The sequence below is a fragment of the Acromyrmex echinatior genome, chromosome 10 (genome assembly GCF_024713525.1).
Source record: "Acromyrmex echinatior isolate Ae372 chromosome 10, ASM2471352v2, whole genome shotgun sequence".
NCBI classification, from domain to species: Eukaryota; Metazoa; Arthropoda; class Insecta; order Hymenoptera; family Formicidae; genus Acromyrmex; species Acromyrmex echinatior.
The window spans coordinates 14,025,304-14,042,716 of record NC_141861.1 but is presented as its reverse complement, the minus strand read 5'-3'; the positions used below and the strand labels follow the sequence as shown (position 1 = coordinate 14,042,716).

The window sequence follows — 17,413 nt, the reverse complement described above, 5'->3', positions numbered from 1 at the left end:
CACCAAAGATCTACTGACTAGTAATTAGACATCTTTTATGATATTTTTTTTCCAATTTTACATTTATCAATTTCAATAACAATATTTTCTTCACCTATTGGTTCACTTATACTATCAATTCATAATACACACAACTGAAACATGATAAATATTAAAAAAAGATTGTACTTTACTGAAAGTAATGTTTAAAGTGATAATTATAAAGCAAGTAGCATACTTCTCTATCAATCTACAGCCGTACAAGGCGATATTCCCAACTCTTGCTGGAGAAAATGTCGAGAAGAATGGATCATAAGAAAGTAGCCTATGAGAAGGCACGCAGTTGCTATTGGAAATCGACTATGAGCAAATCATGTTCCAGTCAAAGCACTGACTTTAAAATTACACTACATTTTCTTGTTACAAATTTGTTTATAATACATGGCATAGCAGTTATTTCAAATTAGCAAAATCTCGCGTAAGTTTTACTTTTGATTTACATATTGGACAATCTACTTCATCTTTAAAGATACCTTTTGCAATCAAAAATTCAATAAGAGCAGTATTATCGTTACAAATTGCCAAAAACTTGTACAGACGCATGATGTATCATCAACGACGATCACAATAGTACTGAATATCGAAAGCTTGAGTGTCGATAGAAGTAAACAAAATATGTATGACGAATACTGTCATCAAATCATGTTCTTTTACATCGATGTTAATATTTCAGTTATTATTCATTATTCTTTCTCACTTCAAGATTGTTTTAAGGTGCAAATTATATTAAACTTCTATTGCTCATAATTTTTTAAAAAGCAGTTACTGATATACGCATATTTTTCAAAGATTTTCGTTCATAACTTTTTGACCGCCAATTAAAACCTTCTGAAGATCACTCAGGATTATGACAATATATGTCAAGGTTAAGGTCATCGGCGCAGTGTTCCTTAATCTGTATAATTACCAAAATTATTTTTTAGCGCAAGAAATCGGAAAAGAGCGAGAAGAACTAAAGCAGCAAGAAGAAGTGAAGTCTGGAGAAGAGGAGGAGGAAGCGGAGGAGGAGGAAGCGGAGGAGGAGGAGGAGGAGGACAATGAGAACATTGACGATGATAATGTCGATGATGATAATGCTGATGATAATGCTACTGATAATGAGAAGCAGGACAATGCAAATGTTGAGGATAGCGTTGATGACAACAGCGATGATGGGGAGAAGGAGGGAATACGTGATGAGGAAAAAATAAAGGAAGAAAAAGAAAACAGATATTACGCATCTCTTGAAAATGAAGGTAATAATATTTTTACTTTTATTTTAAATTTGTTTGTTGCTCGGGATACTTAAACAGATATTTTTATCAGATATTTCGGACTCCTCTGTTCTGTCTATGTCGTCAGAATATTAAAATTTACAAAAAAGAGGAACATTATCCTGTTACGCACGATCATGAACAGCTGTAGATAAGTTATCTTGCTGTAATGTTATGACTAATAGTATAAGTTTCTGACTTAATATATATATAGCAACGTTATCAGATTAATAAGGTTTGTTTAACTTTCTTTTTTACAGTACAAACTGGCAGTGGTGCTGACCATCCTACCGACACCGTTGCTTCTACATCGCGACATGCAAGGGAAGAAAACGCTCCCTTGGAAAAAGAATCCTCGCAAAATTTCGAGGACTTCATCGACAATGAACATCAGCAGCAGCAGCAGCAGCAGCAGCAACAGTAATGGCAATCATCAGACGCATCATCATCAGAAAGAAAATAATCATCATCGGCAGGATCATCATCGTCAGCAAGAGGTTAAAGATAACTTCGCTTTTATTGAGTTAAGGACGAAAAACTTACGTCGGTTTAAGAATTTTGCGATACTAGGGAAGGAGGCAACTTTCGCGATACATCCGAAGGTACTGATATTGTTCGTTTGTTTTTTTTTAGAAAGCGCGTTCCGTGAAATTCGGATGTATGCACTACATTTGTGCAAACCGAACGATTACGTAGAATTATCGTTGGCGGAGCTAGCGCGTGGTCTATTGTTTCGTCCAGTACGCAACTTGACTCACGAGGACATATGGCAATTCGTGAGTTCGCTGGCGCAAAGTGCTGTTCGATATCGTGGAAAATTTTACCATGCGCATTTTCAAAGTTAGTTCTCAGTATCTGCTGGTCGCGAGCGTCAATCTAATCGATTAACTCGCATTTATAATCAAATGCTCGATTTTGTAAATAAACAACAGACACAATTTATATTTTCCCCGTTCGCTTGTAGTGGCACGCGTAAGACCATGCATTAAGACCGTGGGCAACTGTGTACGAGGGAACTGCAAGAAAGATGGAAATCCGAGAAATACCAGCAGTCTTCGTTACAGCGTAAGCTAGCCGAAGAATTAACGAAATCTGCTGGTATCACGATTCCCGAGGAATTCAACGATTGTGGAATTCGCGAAATCGAGCAATTCCAACGGATTCTTGCTTCCGAAAATATTGCAATTATGATATATAATTTCAATACTTTCGGTCGCGGTGAGAATCCAATGTATGAACGTACATAACGGCTGTGCGTTACTTTTCTCCCTAGGTCGCGAACCCTCGTATCGTTTAAATATAATGAGCTCGGACATCCTATCATCCATGCAGGGCGAGGTCGCAAGCGCGAATTGCTGGTACGTCCGTCGACGGATATTACGAAGTCGAATCAGCGAACGAGATGTTACGTTACGTGTTACAATTTCACAGTTGTTTTTCGCACGATTGTCCGAACTGTTACCAAATCAATCGTGAAAGGAAACTTACGTCCGGGATGTCAGGCGAAGATACAATCGATGCTCAATACGAACGAATTCTCGCAATGACATGGCGTCTTCGATAACGTGGATATAGGGTGATGAAGAAATAGGAATGTGAATTCGCACGAGAAAAGCGCGAAAATCGCGAGATGCACAATTTTCTCCGAAACCAATGCTAATCAACCCTTCTCTCGATCCTCGCGAGGCTTTCTTTGATGGTCGTACGGAAAATATCACCCGATACAAAGTTACGGATACGGAGAAAATACATTATATGGACGTATTGAAAACGGATATTTTTCCGTTAGGTCAACCTATGATTTATATCGGAGAATAATGTTCGGAGTTAATTGGCGTAGCTCCGAATTTTAATTTCGATTCTGTCGAGAATATCATTCGGTGCACAGTACTTCTTCCGCGATCTCTTTCACCCTGTACTTCCATATCGCGTACAAGGTAAATTGTTGTTCGGTTGCGTCGTAATTGCTGCGAAACGTTCTCGCAGGCTGAGTACACTCACTCTCTCCTCGCCGATCATGAATTCGTAGGTGCATGGGTATCCTGCGAATTGCGCAAAGATTATCTCGAGTGACGAGTGTGAACGAAATATAGCAATGTAGAGTCATCCTTGTACGAGGCAAAATGGTTTGTTTGTCGACATATCAACAGTTTTTTTAAATTAAAGCAGGAAGCTAGCGGATAGTCGAGCGAATGCCTGGAGAGGAACAATACCTTCGGGAATACGAAGAAACTGAGGGTATTGTTCTTGATAGAAATAATATCGTCAGAAATCCTGGTTTATGTTCGGTCGCGAAACTCTGCTTGAATTCTTTTTGGGGTAAAGTCAACAAACCAATTTGTCTAATACAGAAATCGTCAAAAATACGAACGTTTGACAACATTGCTCACGAGTTCAGAGCACGATATAAATAATCAATATATTACTTGTCAACGACGAGATAATATACCAGGTGTAGAAGTATGAAACCGGAATTTCCCTATATATGGCACTAGCTATCAGTTTAAGGATCACAAGACCGCATCTGCAGCGCCATCATCTCTCTCTAACAGCTGACGAAGATTTCCAACATACAACAACCCAAGTTCCATACACCGGTATATTTTTTTCTAACCTTAAACATGTCGAGTTTTGTGCCTACGAACTACGATTTGCGGACAGCATTGATTTTCTGTTATCATTTGAAGAAAACTGCTGCAGAATCGCATCGAATGCTTGTCGAAACTTACGGTGAACATGCTCTTGGTAAAACACAGTGTTTCGAGTGGTTCAAAAAATTCAAAAGTGATGATTTTGACGTGAGAAACGAAGAGCGTGGGAAACCACCGAAAAAGTTCACAGACAACGAATTGCAAGCCTTATTGGATGAAGATGATACTCAAACTCAACAAGAACTCGCGGATCAATTGAATGTAACGCAGAAAGCCATCTCCATTCGTTTGAAAGCTATGGGCAAGATTCAGAAAGTGGGAAAATGGGTTCCGCATGAACTGAATGAAAGACAGCAAGAAAATCGAAAAACCACTTGTGAAATGCTGCTCGACAGATACAAAAGAAAGTCATTTCTCCATCGAATTGTCACAGGATGATGAAAAATGGATATATTTTGAGAATCCTAAGCGTCGTAAATCATGGGTGAATCCAGGCGAACCATCGACATCCACTGCAAGATCAAATCGCTTTGGAAAGAAGACAATGCTCTGTGTTTGGTGGGAAAGGTGTAATCTATTATGAGCTGCTAAAACCTGATGAAACCGTTAACACTAATCGCTACCGACAGCAAATGATCGATTTAAATAGAGCATTACGTGAAAAACGATCGGAATATGGAAAAAGGCAACACAAAGTCATTTTGCTTCATGATAATGCTCCATCACACACAACAAAACGGGTCAGGGAAACGATCGAGGCGTTCAGCTCAAAGGGAGATATTAGCGCATGCGGCTTATTCTCCAGACTTGGCTCCGTCCGATTATCATCTATTCGCATCACTGGGACATGCTCTCGCTGAACAACATTTCAATTCGTATGAAAATGTACGAAAATGGCTCGATAACTGGTTCGTTTCAAAAGAAGAACTGTTTTTTTGGCGTGGCATTCATACATTGCCGGAGAGGTGGGAAAAATGTATAAATAGCAATGGAGATTATTTTGAATAAAAAATTTTTTATCATTTTCAAACAACAGACGTGTAATTTTTACAAAAAATTCCGGTTTCATACTTCTACACCTAGTATGTTTCGTGACAACTATGCGAAGAGACAGTCGCCTTCTCCGCAAACCAACCCTGTAATCGCGGCATGGACGACGTCACAAGCGTAGCTGATATTATACGAATATCTAGAGAAATTAGGTAGTCGTGTTTTATATTGCAATACAGGCTCGTGTATTTACGTAAACAGAGACGAACCGAGCGAGTACGAGTGTACGAGGAGTTTTCTGGGTGATATGACGGACGAACTCGAGAGCTACGGGGCAGTTTTATTGAGTCGTTCGTGTTCGGGGGCCTGAAATTCTACGCGTACGTTGTTTGTACACCGGAAGGTCGCCAACACGAGACTTGTAAAATTAAAGGAATAACATTAAGATATAAGAAATCTCGAATTTATAAATTTTAATAGTATTAGGAAATTAATAATGGATAATGAGAGAGAAAGGCGCAATGAAGAGGAAGAAGAAGAAGAAGAAGAAAAAGAAGAAGAGGAAGAAGAAGAAGAGGAAGAGGAAGAGAAAGAAGAAGGGGGAGAAAAAGAAGAGGAAGAAGAAGAGAAAGAAGAAAAGGAAGAAGAAGAGGAAGAAGAAGAAGAAATGGCGATCAATGGCATGCAGCAATATTAAACTAACGAAGAAGAATATAATTGAATTTCGCGAGGGATTCCCGGACCCCGTCCGGGATTACTCGAACGATCCGCTTTCTCCGAAATTAGTGATAATTGACGATTTTATGAGAGAATCGTCATCATGCAACGCGATCGTGGACCTTTTTACCAAAGGCAGTTATTACAAGAATTTCAGTGTTATTCTTATCTCGCAAAATCTATTCCATCAGAGACATGACCAGTGTGATATATCACTTAACGCGAATTACATCGTCGTTTTCAAAAATCCATGTGATCGTGCTCAAATTCATCATTTAGCGCGTCAAGTCTATCCTGACAATTCGAAATTCTTAGAAGAGTCATACTATGACGTTACATCGAGACCTCACGGGTATTTGTTGCTCAATCTGAAATAATCAACTCCGGACGAGTATCGATTTCGAGCGTATATTTTTCCCGAGGATACGATTCATTACGTCTACGTGTAGATCACACATACCGCGTAGATCATTTTCCAACGGATTCGTATAAAAGTTGAGTACGAGTAATCGCATGTGCCAGTCGTAGAGTTTTCTCGCGATGAAGGTGGGTGACAAGAAATCGCACAGAGTGACAAAAATCGTCACACATTCGAGCGGTAAGAGAAACGCCTATCTTCTCGCGGCGCTCTATCATTTGAACAAAAATCAACGCACAACCTTCTTGCGCAACGACGAAAAACTAATTCGTTGTATCTATGAATGTGTTTTTAATATATTCAAAGGGACAACATCTCGCTCGAACAGTGAGAAAAAAAAACCGATTAACCAAATACAAAAAGGCTCTGCGTCGTTGCAAAACATGATAATTGGGAGAATAAAAGAAAGCTGTTGGTGCAGCGAGGCAGATTTTTATCTTATATTGTCGGACCTATATTATCGATCTTATTGTCACTAATTATCGAAGGAATGAAATGAAAGTAAGGATAAAATGTTATGGAGAGGGTTAAAAAAATGGTTTTAATTTCGATGGAAAATCTAGAGAGAATGCATCATTAGAATTCAACATCATATATTGACGGAGAGTCAAAAGAAATAGCAGTACCGCAAAATTCGGATAATACCTCGAACACTAATAATACATGGCAAACCTCGGGAACTCATCTAACACGACTCGATGCGGAGATGAGTATTTTTAATTCCGGCTGGCCGCGTGACGAAAGTGAGAGGTGGAAAATGTACAGAGCATTATGCGATATCTGCGATTTATCCAAGAAATGCGAAGACAGAAAGACGTATGTAACGAAAACGAAAAATGCAGAAAATAACACTACACGAGATGTAACACTCCACTGATAATGAGATGACGAATGATAATGTTTTTCACGATCTCACGCAAATATTCAATATATCATCGCCATCACATTCCATTAGTAACAGAGATATTATTACGAAAAATTTCGAAATTCCGAGCGAGCATTATCATATGATACAAAAGCATCGAGGAAGTACTGGAAAGAGTATCGAAATCTTATCGTAAGCATGCACTACTAATGAAACATTTGTTTCGAAAAGCTGTACCTGATAGAACTAGGACGAACATGGAATCGAGATAGTATATATAGTAAAGTGATCGTGAAAGATTCGAATATTGCTGACTTAATAAACGATGCAATGCGCGAAAGAAAAACTGTTAAAGCAGTGGGTAGAAATCTGTTTGCATTATTACTCGTGTGTTGAAAATACCCTCTGCACTGGTGAGAAATAAAAGATTATTGTCTACACACGGTGTTGTGCATTGTAAACAGCGTAAAACTTCGATCTCGCGCGAGTTCCACGCCTTTTATATCGAAAGTGCGAGTTCCGCGTCGATTGTATCAAGAGCACGAGGAAGGAAAAAAATGTAAAAATTACAAATAAGAAATAGATAAGGAATTCGTTGATTCTTTCTCGTACACGAAAAACTGATACCTCGTATCTTTGCAAACGGGAAAAAATCGGTTACTCGGTTGGAAAAAACTGAGATAACGACATTTGAAAAACTATGCTACGATCCGTCGCATTATGCGGGCTATTCGACGGTGGATAATCTAACTCGTGCCGTTAAACCGACGGGGAGAAGTCGTACCCTGGCTCGAATCGCAAGACGCGTACATATTGCATCGGTCATTGCGCAGAAAATTTCTGCGATTGCATTACAACGTAACAAACATTGATGATGTGTGGGAGGTAAATTTAATCGAACTTCAAAATCTAAAATGTTACAATGACGGCTATTTCTGTTAGTGATTATCGATGTACAATATTAAGCAAATACGTCCAAAATATGGGTAGAAAGACTACGAGACAATATGAGCAACAGCGTGATAAAAGCTTTTCAATACGTACTAACGAAAAACGAAGAATGAATACCTGGATACTTACAAACATACATGGATAAAAAATTTGTCGCACACCCAATGCAAAAATTTCTTAAAGAAAATGACAATTGTTTTCGAGTAACGCGCAATCCGATCGTTAAAGCCGCCATCGTCAAGCGCTTCAACAGAACACTGAAGGAGCGAAGGTAGCGTTATTTCACGCATAAAAATACGCGACGCTACATCGATGTTCTATAGGACATTGTACGCGATTATAATCACACACATCACTTGTCCACGAGAATGCAACTTGCGGTAACGAGAGAAAACGCACATATTGTTCGTGAAAATATAGCACGTTGAAAAAACGAAATATTAAAGAAACGGGCGCGAAAAATTAAATATCGTATCGGAGATGTCGTTTATATTAGTAGAGTGAAAGCTGCCTTCGAGAAATGATACAAAGCTAAACGGAGCGAGGAGATATCTCAAATTTACCATATTCTCGATTGGCGAAACACTCACGTGTACAAACTGTGAGATTTAGCAGGCGAAGTCATAGACGATATTTTTTATGAGCAAGAATTAGCTCGAGTTGAGAAAAACTTAGAGGAAGAACAGTTTATCGTCGATCACGAGTAGGTGACGAGGGGCTAATAAGCAAATGCTTGTTAGTTGGCGCGGTTATCCCAGTAAGTTAGATACTTGGATTCCAGCTTCAAATTTAATTCCAGTTTAATTTCTCTTCGCGATGGAGGAGGAATAATTTCTTTTGGTACTTTCAAGTAATAGTAGTATGCGTCATTTTCCGGATAATATAACATCGTTCTTTATTCACAGGTGATATGCATACTCTTCTTTTCAGAATAGTACTGATCGAGATACGCAGTCATAATTTGATGCAAATTTGGTAAAGCATTTCTCATTTCCAAATTATATCTCATTGCGAACGAATTTTCAGAACGATCGAAATAGATATAAGAGATCATCTTGGAAATAAAATTCCATTTGAATTCGGTATGCTGATTGTGACGCTGTACTTTAAAACGTAAGCAATAACTTTCTTTTGTGTACGGGAGCGTGTCACTAGTGCCAGTCTATAGTTAAAAACTCGCGATGGAATATGAGGAGTATTTTGATACACGGGACACCGGTAGCAGAGATGGAATTCCGCGTGCTTTCGTCCTACTAACGCGGACATGGAATCAGAAGCTTTCTCGGCGGGCTATTTAGAAAAATACTGCCTTATTTAAATAAAGGTACGTATGCTGTCGGAAAAGAAGCTTTACGTGCGAGAATTAACGTGATAGAAGATGTCGAAAATAATAAGTCGTTAAAGGAAGCGGTCAAAAATTGGCTCGCGGAATAGAGAGGTAATCTGAAAAGAAAAGCCAAAGAAAAAAATAAGTTCTATGATGAAGGGGTCTAGATGTAACATCCGCGAAATCCACGACGCTTCAGTTTCCACTCGATGGTCGAGATAGACGTATCGTGCATCATAAACGACATCAGGGATCAAAAGAAAATCATCGAAAAGTAGAGAAGAAGCGCAAAAAAGTGACGAAGAAGAAAAAAAATTCGTGCTGCAGGAAGAAAAACCAAAAAATCATCCGCTAGGAAACATCGTATCAAGAAATGCAACTTATCCGTATATTCTCTTAATTGAGGAATTCGTGGCTGGAGAAAAAACATGTCCTTTCTTCATACTCATTCAAGCGAGTGTATAAAGAGCGAACTCGATCTCTTCTCTCTGCCTCCTACGCAAATCAGCATTGAAAGTTCGCAATGTATTTATTACAAACCCGTAACTTCGCTCGCAGACTCGCCCATAGAATTCGTCATACCCGGACATGGAGAAGACTATCTAGACTTCACTCACACTATATTGAGCCTTCGCATACGAGTAGAAAGCGAACGTGGAGAGAGCACATCGATGCACCCGACACCGTGGCAAAAGTAGGAACCGTAAATCATTTACTGCATTCCGTGTTCAATCAAATCAACATATATTTCAATCAAAAGCTCGTATCCCACCAAATATCGCCACCAAACAACGCTTCACTCGCAAAAATCTCCCACCTAACTTCTTGCTTATGGGACGCGGATATCTCCGGTTATATAGACGACACGTTAGACTCATCAAATCCAAATACTGCGCGTAATTTATATTCAAAGAAATCATGCGCTAGATCTCATTGGTTACATCGCACTTTCACTGCGATGTTTTCAATCAAGATAAATTTTTAATTAACGGAGTGGAAGTTAGAATAAGTACGTTCGAAAGATTTATTTTGTCTTATGGAGAGTAAAACGATATCAAAAATACTATTTTTGCCGTCAGTCTACTCACAAGAAGAGCAAAAATAAGCCCGGATATGCTACTCGCATACGCTAGAATGCTGAGTAAAATTACTGCCAAGTATCCTCTTATAAGAGTCAAAATTAAAACATTCACGATACACTGGCGTCGTAGGGAAATCGATAGACAATGTAATACTCGGACAGTTGCCGAATAATAGTCGGCTTTATCGATAACAAGGCGTTTAACGGCGATAAAAGATTGAATTTAATTCGTTTAATTTAAAAAAATTACGGAATAAATTTCTTTTCGCTGTACGTCGATGGCATGCAAATTTCCAATAGACCGACATAATCAAATTTTTCGAAAGACGAGGCGCTCTACATAGTTTATCACACATTATTCTCGGGAACCGGCATTCACTTTCTGAATGAGGGTAATTCTATAAGCAAAGACGATACATCAATGATTACACTTTTTTCGCTTTCGATCTTATTCCAGATCTATCCGCAAGAATCTCGTAAAACACGGAAACTTACGATTAGAAGTGAGATTCGAAAAATCTTTCCGTGACTATTAATTGTATCGTCTATGCCGAGTTTGATAACGTTTTAGAAATCGGCTTCTTGAGTCAAGTCATTGTTGACTTTTCCGGTTAGCCCTATGGTTTCTGCGAGAAAATTATTTTTCCCCACTACATTTTCTTTCTCAACTAATTGGGCACAAAATGATGAAAAAGCTTCAGTCTTGTTCATGACATCGCCAACATTTCGTGTCGTAAAAAGAGTAGCAAAAATTCGAATATCATAATGGATATAGTCATCGACATACAAGATTTTCGCGATATCGAAAAAAACTTTATTCCGAAAGAAGTCGCGGTTTTAGCGATTAATGAGACGATCTCGGACACTGGATTATGATGTCCATTTGACGATTTATCTGAGAGAGTAAGACGAGAAAATAACTAGCTTACACGAAATTATCTCGGAATCAAATGGTTCGATGAAGACGTCAATCCAAAAAATTTTACGATATATCTGCGTGACATTACACGACACGCACGCTACATCTATACCAGAAGAAGAGGCATCTATACCACAAGAAAAAGCACGTTATCTGAATAATCTACTCTCTAGAAACGTATATAGAAACGTATATCCTGGAAGGAATTTCTCCGGTTTTTAAAAATCTTTAAGATTTTGAAGATCGTGGACAATGATACACGCATTACGGATTTCGAACCAACGTCATATTACGCCTTACGCAACGCTTACAAATTGAAACGTTGGCTAATTATACGAAATAGCAGCAATTCAAGTTACAATAGCCTTCCCTTAGAAAATTAGAGCGAGAGCGACGTCAAGAGCGAAAAAACAAACAGCGGAAATTTTTCAATTCAATTTAAAAATCAGAAACACGGTATCATTCGCAACATTGAAGCGGAGAAAAAATATCATGACAGAAAAGACGAACCAGAGTGAGAACAAAGAAGCGACAGATGAGAAGAAAAAAGATCTTCCAAAATTCAACTCGTTGTCTGATAGAGATAAAGCTAACATTAGCGTCTCACAAACGTTGAGCATTTTTGGAAGCTCCACATCGCACACGCCGACAAAAGAGGTACATTTTGAATTTACGCAAACATTTCCTCTCTCACGCTCTGCGACGACGAGAAATGAATTCGCTGGAAATTTTAAACGCATTATATCTCAATGTTCGACATGCGGGAGTCTATCTTGCCGATCGGTTGCCGAGAGAGTGAATGAGATCGACTGCCATTGTCGCACGGACGATCACGATCGACCTGGCTAACACTGGATCGCCCTTCTACATCGATGAACACGGAACAGGAATGTATTTCGAAGCTATGGCTTGCCATAGCTTAGATCCAAGATTCCTTTTACGACTTCGACGAAACTCCACTAAGTATCGCTGAAATACAACGCTACAAGGAATACTTTTTCAAACTTGTGGACAATTCTGTTGTGTATTTCTACATTTTATGTGTATGGCTATAATCTTAGCCAATTCCTTAATCTATTTACCTCTGATTGTAAGCGAAATGACCGATTGATCGTACAGTTATTTCATAAAATTTTTTTTCATTATAAACATAAATTTGTAAATTCTCATGCTACATGCCGTCATGTTCAAACGTGTACTCTTTCAAAAAAAAAAACTATTTCATGTAATATCTCTTTTAAATAAATGTTTTGAACTTGTAAATATTGTCTGATTCTTACTTCTACCCCCACCCTCATTTACAATAGATACATTTTCTCTTGTATTACAGACTTAGATAATGTACATTAAATACATAAAATATAGAGAGAATTTTTTTATAGTAATGCTCAAGATGCGTCGCGCCAGTTGAACATGTTCGTTCCTGTTTTACCTCCCTCTATTCTTCCGAGCAAAAGTAAAAGCCTCCTAGATTCGCAAATTTTCATATAAGATCTTATCTCTCTCATAAATAAAAAATATTACTAAAGCGTCAATACATCAGAGACATTATGCCGCACCAATAAAAAAAATGATTTGTCATAAAACCATCCGCTATTCATATCCGGTCGTATTCTGCCCTCACGACAAAGAAATGTTACAGTCCCAATCTCCACTCACCATGTTCTTGGACTTTACTCTCTATTTTGTTAGAGGTCCTCTACCACCTTCTCTTCTGCAATCATCTCGTAGGTGAGTACGTTTGCGAACCAAATCTTTATCAAATATAGGGCGAACCAATCAGAACAGACCATTTAATTACCTTATTATTCCCTTCACTCCTCGACCAATTAAAGCGCGCCCTTTTTCCAGACAGATCCGTCTAGGTCACGCTTACGGCGCCGGAGAGAGACGTGGAGGATGTTTTCACACCCCATGGCTGCTCATATACTACTAACTCATTAATCACAATGAAGCATTAACGAAAAGTAACATGTGTAATATGAGAAAGTAATAACAAAGTAGAATCGATAGAAAGTAAAAAAATAAAAAACAGAAAAGTAAAAAACAGAAATAGAAAGCAGAAAATAAAAATAACTCGCTAAATGTAGTAAAATAATAACGTACGTGAAACGTCGTCAACGTCAATCATCGTCATTGCCGTCGGTCAGCGTCATCAGCGTTTGGCGTCATCGTCATCGGTCGGTGTTGGTCGGTGTCGTCGTCGTCGATGACATAATGTCACGTTTGGACGATGACGATTATGTTAGTATTTTATATAATTTTAAATATTATACTATGTTCGTATGTTATAATTCACGTACATTGCATAATTTTTTAATAATATTATATGTAGGCATTGTGGAAGCCCCTTGAATGACAAACTGGTTTTACTTGTATGTGTACGTGTGAGTCTGTAACTCGAAAAATAATGCAAATGCAATCTTTTCGGGTTAAGAGATTTCGAGATCTCAGGATTGTGTGTACCGATTTTAATCGGACTGTTCGCAATCGAAAGTTCATACTCCAAATTTATGATAAAATTATCATTGGATTTTTTATTACACTTTTAGTTTCTAAGATATTTTAACCGAAATAAATTTTGACAGAAGAATTTTGGCTAAGCTCGGTAGCGTCGCGACATTTGTTTACGCAGTGACATTCACGTCAATTTCTCGTGTACTCGGCGTCCTACCGCTACCGCGTCGCTTAATTCAATATTAAATAAGTATAAAAGGTATAGTAGAATAAGGATTTCGGGCCTCGCAGGTAATCCATCGTCACAGAGGCAAAATGAATCCACAAAGAATAAACGAATATATTTTGTACGAAGTTTTATTCTAAAAGTGCACCATTTTGAAATATCGAAAAAAAGTAATTTTTCATTAGTTTTTTCTCTATTAAATACAATATAATGAAATACAATATAACGAATTATTAATTAGAAATTCTTGTTCTACATAACTTGCAATATGATAATTGGCGCTGCAACATTGTTGTACGATGCACCTTCACAAGATGAAAGAACATGTTTATACATAGTTTTATTATACGACAGATGAATTTAATATCAGATATATGTAATTCTGCGTTTTACTATAATATTTGTGATTTTACTAAAGATGGCCAGATTGTGGCCGAAACGTCTAAAAATTTTTTATTAATGTAATGATATATTAAATATCACAAACAATATCTTGTGCTGTGGTTTTATGCTCTTCTTTTTGTAAGTTTTGATTTATAAACCACGTTTGTTTTAATTATAAATTCTTACTCTAATTAAAAGATTAGAGTAAGAATTTTTTTGTCATTCTTTGTTTAAAATTTTATTCTTTAAAAATTTAAGAATTTTTATAATCACATTTTTTATATGATTTCATTGATGTTTGATTTCTAAAATAATTCAGTAGCTAAATCTTATCAAATAATAAAATCTCAGATAAGCTCAAATGATTAAAATAATTAAGCCAATATGAGCCGATACAGGATGTGCGTGTGTAAAATTATTTTATTAAAAATTTGATAGACGGTTTGATTTCAGTTTTGGGTCATCTTCAGTACATAATTGACATATTGTGAAATTACATAAGCAATAACATAAATGTGCGCTATGAATCTCAATATTATGTATAAAAGTCTAACAGTAAAATCTTCGAACGTCTTGGTATCTGGCAGGGTACTTAGATTAGCTGTCAATTAATGCGTAATATTAGATGCTGATGTATAAGATGTTGGCAGTTGATATTGAAAGGTCGATTAATTAAATAAAAGGTTCGATCGAGTAATCGAAACATTACATTGTATCGATTTTTCAATATCAACCGTGAGCCAACATCAAATATACCAGTATTTAATATTGCGCATTAATTGATAGCACTTTATTTCAATTTCTATAACTTTTATTGATTGACTCACTAATCCAAGTATCTTGTCAGATGTATCTTCGGTAAAATTTTTTAATATAAGACGTTCGAAAATTTTACCGTTGGACTTTTTATACATAATATTGAAATTCTTAGCGCATAATTTATGTTACCCTCTTATGTAATTTCACAATACGTCAATTATGTACTGAGAATAAATCAAAACTGCGGTCGAAACATCAACATTTATCAAATTTTTAATAAAATAATTTTACAAATGCACGTCTTGTGTCGGCTCATATTGGTTTTACTGTTATATTAAATCTTATTATAAATTATTGTATATTCCATATTTTTTTTATTTTAAAATTTTATGGAACATGTCGAAAAAAAAAATCGAAACGTTTTTTCCTGTCATTTTCCTACCTAAAATATATCAGTTGACATATTTTAAGTTGTTTTTAAATATAATTGTATTTAATCTCAATTTAACTTTTTGCAGATGAAAGTTTAAAACTTTAATATTATAGAGTTTATGTACGTTAAACAACAAGAATTCCATTTTTTTTTTTTAAATTAATTTAAATGATTTCAACATTTATTCTATTTTTTTAAAAACGAAGATCAATTCCTAATTTTATTAAGCACATAAACATGATAAACTTATTTTATCCTAAAATATGTCAAGAGGTTTTAGGTTTTTGATCTACCAGGCAATCCAAAATTTATTTTATATTTATAAAATTACTAAGTAGTCCAGGGAAATTAGACACACATATATACACACATAAAATAGGCAAATAGACAAAATAATTTATATAGGTTTGATATTTATCCATCCTTATCATGGATAGAACACCTATCTCTTTTGGACGAAAAACTACTTCTGGAGCAGACTCATTTGGAGTTTTCCTCATTTATCTTCTAAACCGTTACTCCAACGTGAAAATATCATAGAACTGAAAAAATTCGTTATGAAATTCTGCATAGAAACCTGTTATACATCATAAAGCTAATTCTCATGGAATTCTTGTAAATAAAGTTCGAAGTTATGAGAATGAAAAAATCGCTTTAGCACGCCTTTTCGTTGGAAATATCTTTGAAACCGCTGTTTTCTACGCAAAAAGTGATAAGAACAAAAATTGTAGAGCAGAATTTTTCCTATAAAATACATATCTCACAATTTATGTTTTTATGTTTTTCATCGACTCTTTGCGCCTTCTCCGCATTTCATAAACATATATTTCACGATTAATATACGGGAGAGTGTCCCAAAAAAGTCGAGACATCTGAATATCTCAGAAAATATAAGTTTTATAAAAAAGTGTTTCAGACAAAAGTTGTAGGGTTCAAAAAGGTCTATTTATTGATCTTATCAGTTTGATCTTAAGTGGTCAGGTCAAGGCCACATCGATTTTTTTTAATGGAACACTCTACTTTACCTCCAAAATCTAATAGCTGGTGTCGAGAGCTTTCTAAAACACTATAAGAAAATATTTTTTCATTGAGTACTTTTTGAGTTAAAATGCTTAAAAGTTACAGTATCGGCAGCATTAGCATTACGCAAGGCGTCTGACGGATCTACTTGAATGTTATTCAGAATCATGTCCTGGATAATATTCGTTAAGATCAAGGTCATTGAAGATTGTTTCTCTTATTTTCATTTTTATATGAAGTGCAAAATTCATATATTATAGGATAAGATATATTTATCGTAATTAGTTGCTTTCCATTTACACACAAGTGAAATTGAGTCTAAAGTGAGTTAAATAATTTGTTACGTCTACAGACGCCACGATTTTTTTTCTCTTCGCCGCGACTATGGTTGGCGTCTACGAGATCCGAGCGGCGTCTTCTGATAACGGACTGACAGAATTGAAAAAGGACCGGACAGGCGCCGCGAAAACTCGTAAACGTCAATCAACCTAGAAAGAATAATAACCTTAATGTAGGCTCGAAAAGAGACAAGATTGCTAAGACATTATAAATGTACCGAAGTCACGCAATAGTAAAAATCTAGGCTTTATCATCCGAGACTGACTAACAATTTTATCTTAGAAAACAGGCGCCATATCGCACTTAAAAAAAAAACGTAAACGCATAGAATAACTTCCAACAGGAGCGTTATCTGAAACCAGACTCGCAACTGACAATGATAGCATGGTAACCATCTGCTTATATAGTCACATTTTCCGCGAGAATAACAGAATTCGTCATCCGTCTCGGAGCAATCTTGGTTTAAAAAAAAAAAAAAACTATAAATCACTTTCTCTTCTTCTCAAAGCTACTCTATGTACTTTAGATCAACTACGATAAAACGTTATAAAAATCGTAAATCTCGCGTGACATTACAACTAACT

The 17,413-nt window shown here is 36.6% G+C and overlaps 1 protein-coding gene across 7 annotated transcripts in view; it reads right to left on the bottom strand.

Annotated features, from left to right (window-relative positions):
• Window positions 1-17,413, bottom strand: part of LOC105143768 (band 7 protein AGAP004871) — a 364,599-nt gene that overhangs the window by 16,389 nt on the left and 330,797 nt on the right. The window contains exon 7 of one of the 7 annotated variants that reach the window (XM_087410058.1): window positions 34-16,978. The exons of the other annotated variants lie outside the window; for them this stretch is intronic. Coding sequence (XP_087266184.1) covers window positions 16,970-16,978 — 9 coding nt within the window. The 3' untranslated portion in view covers window positions 34-16,969. Of the gene's footprint in view, window positions 1-33; window positions 16,979-17,413 lie in introns of those variants that run through there. 7 annotated transcript variants of the gene reach the window in all.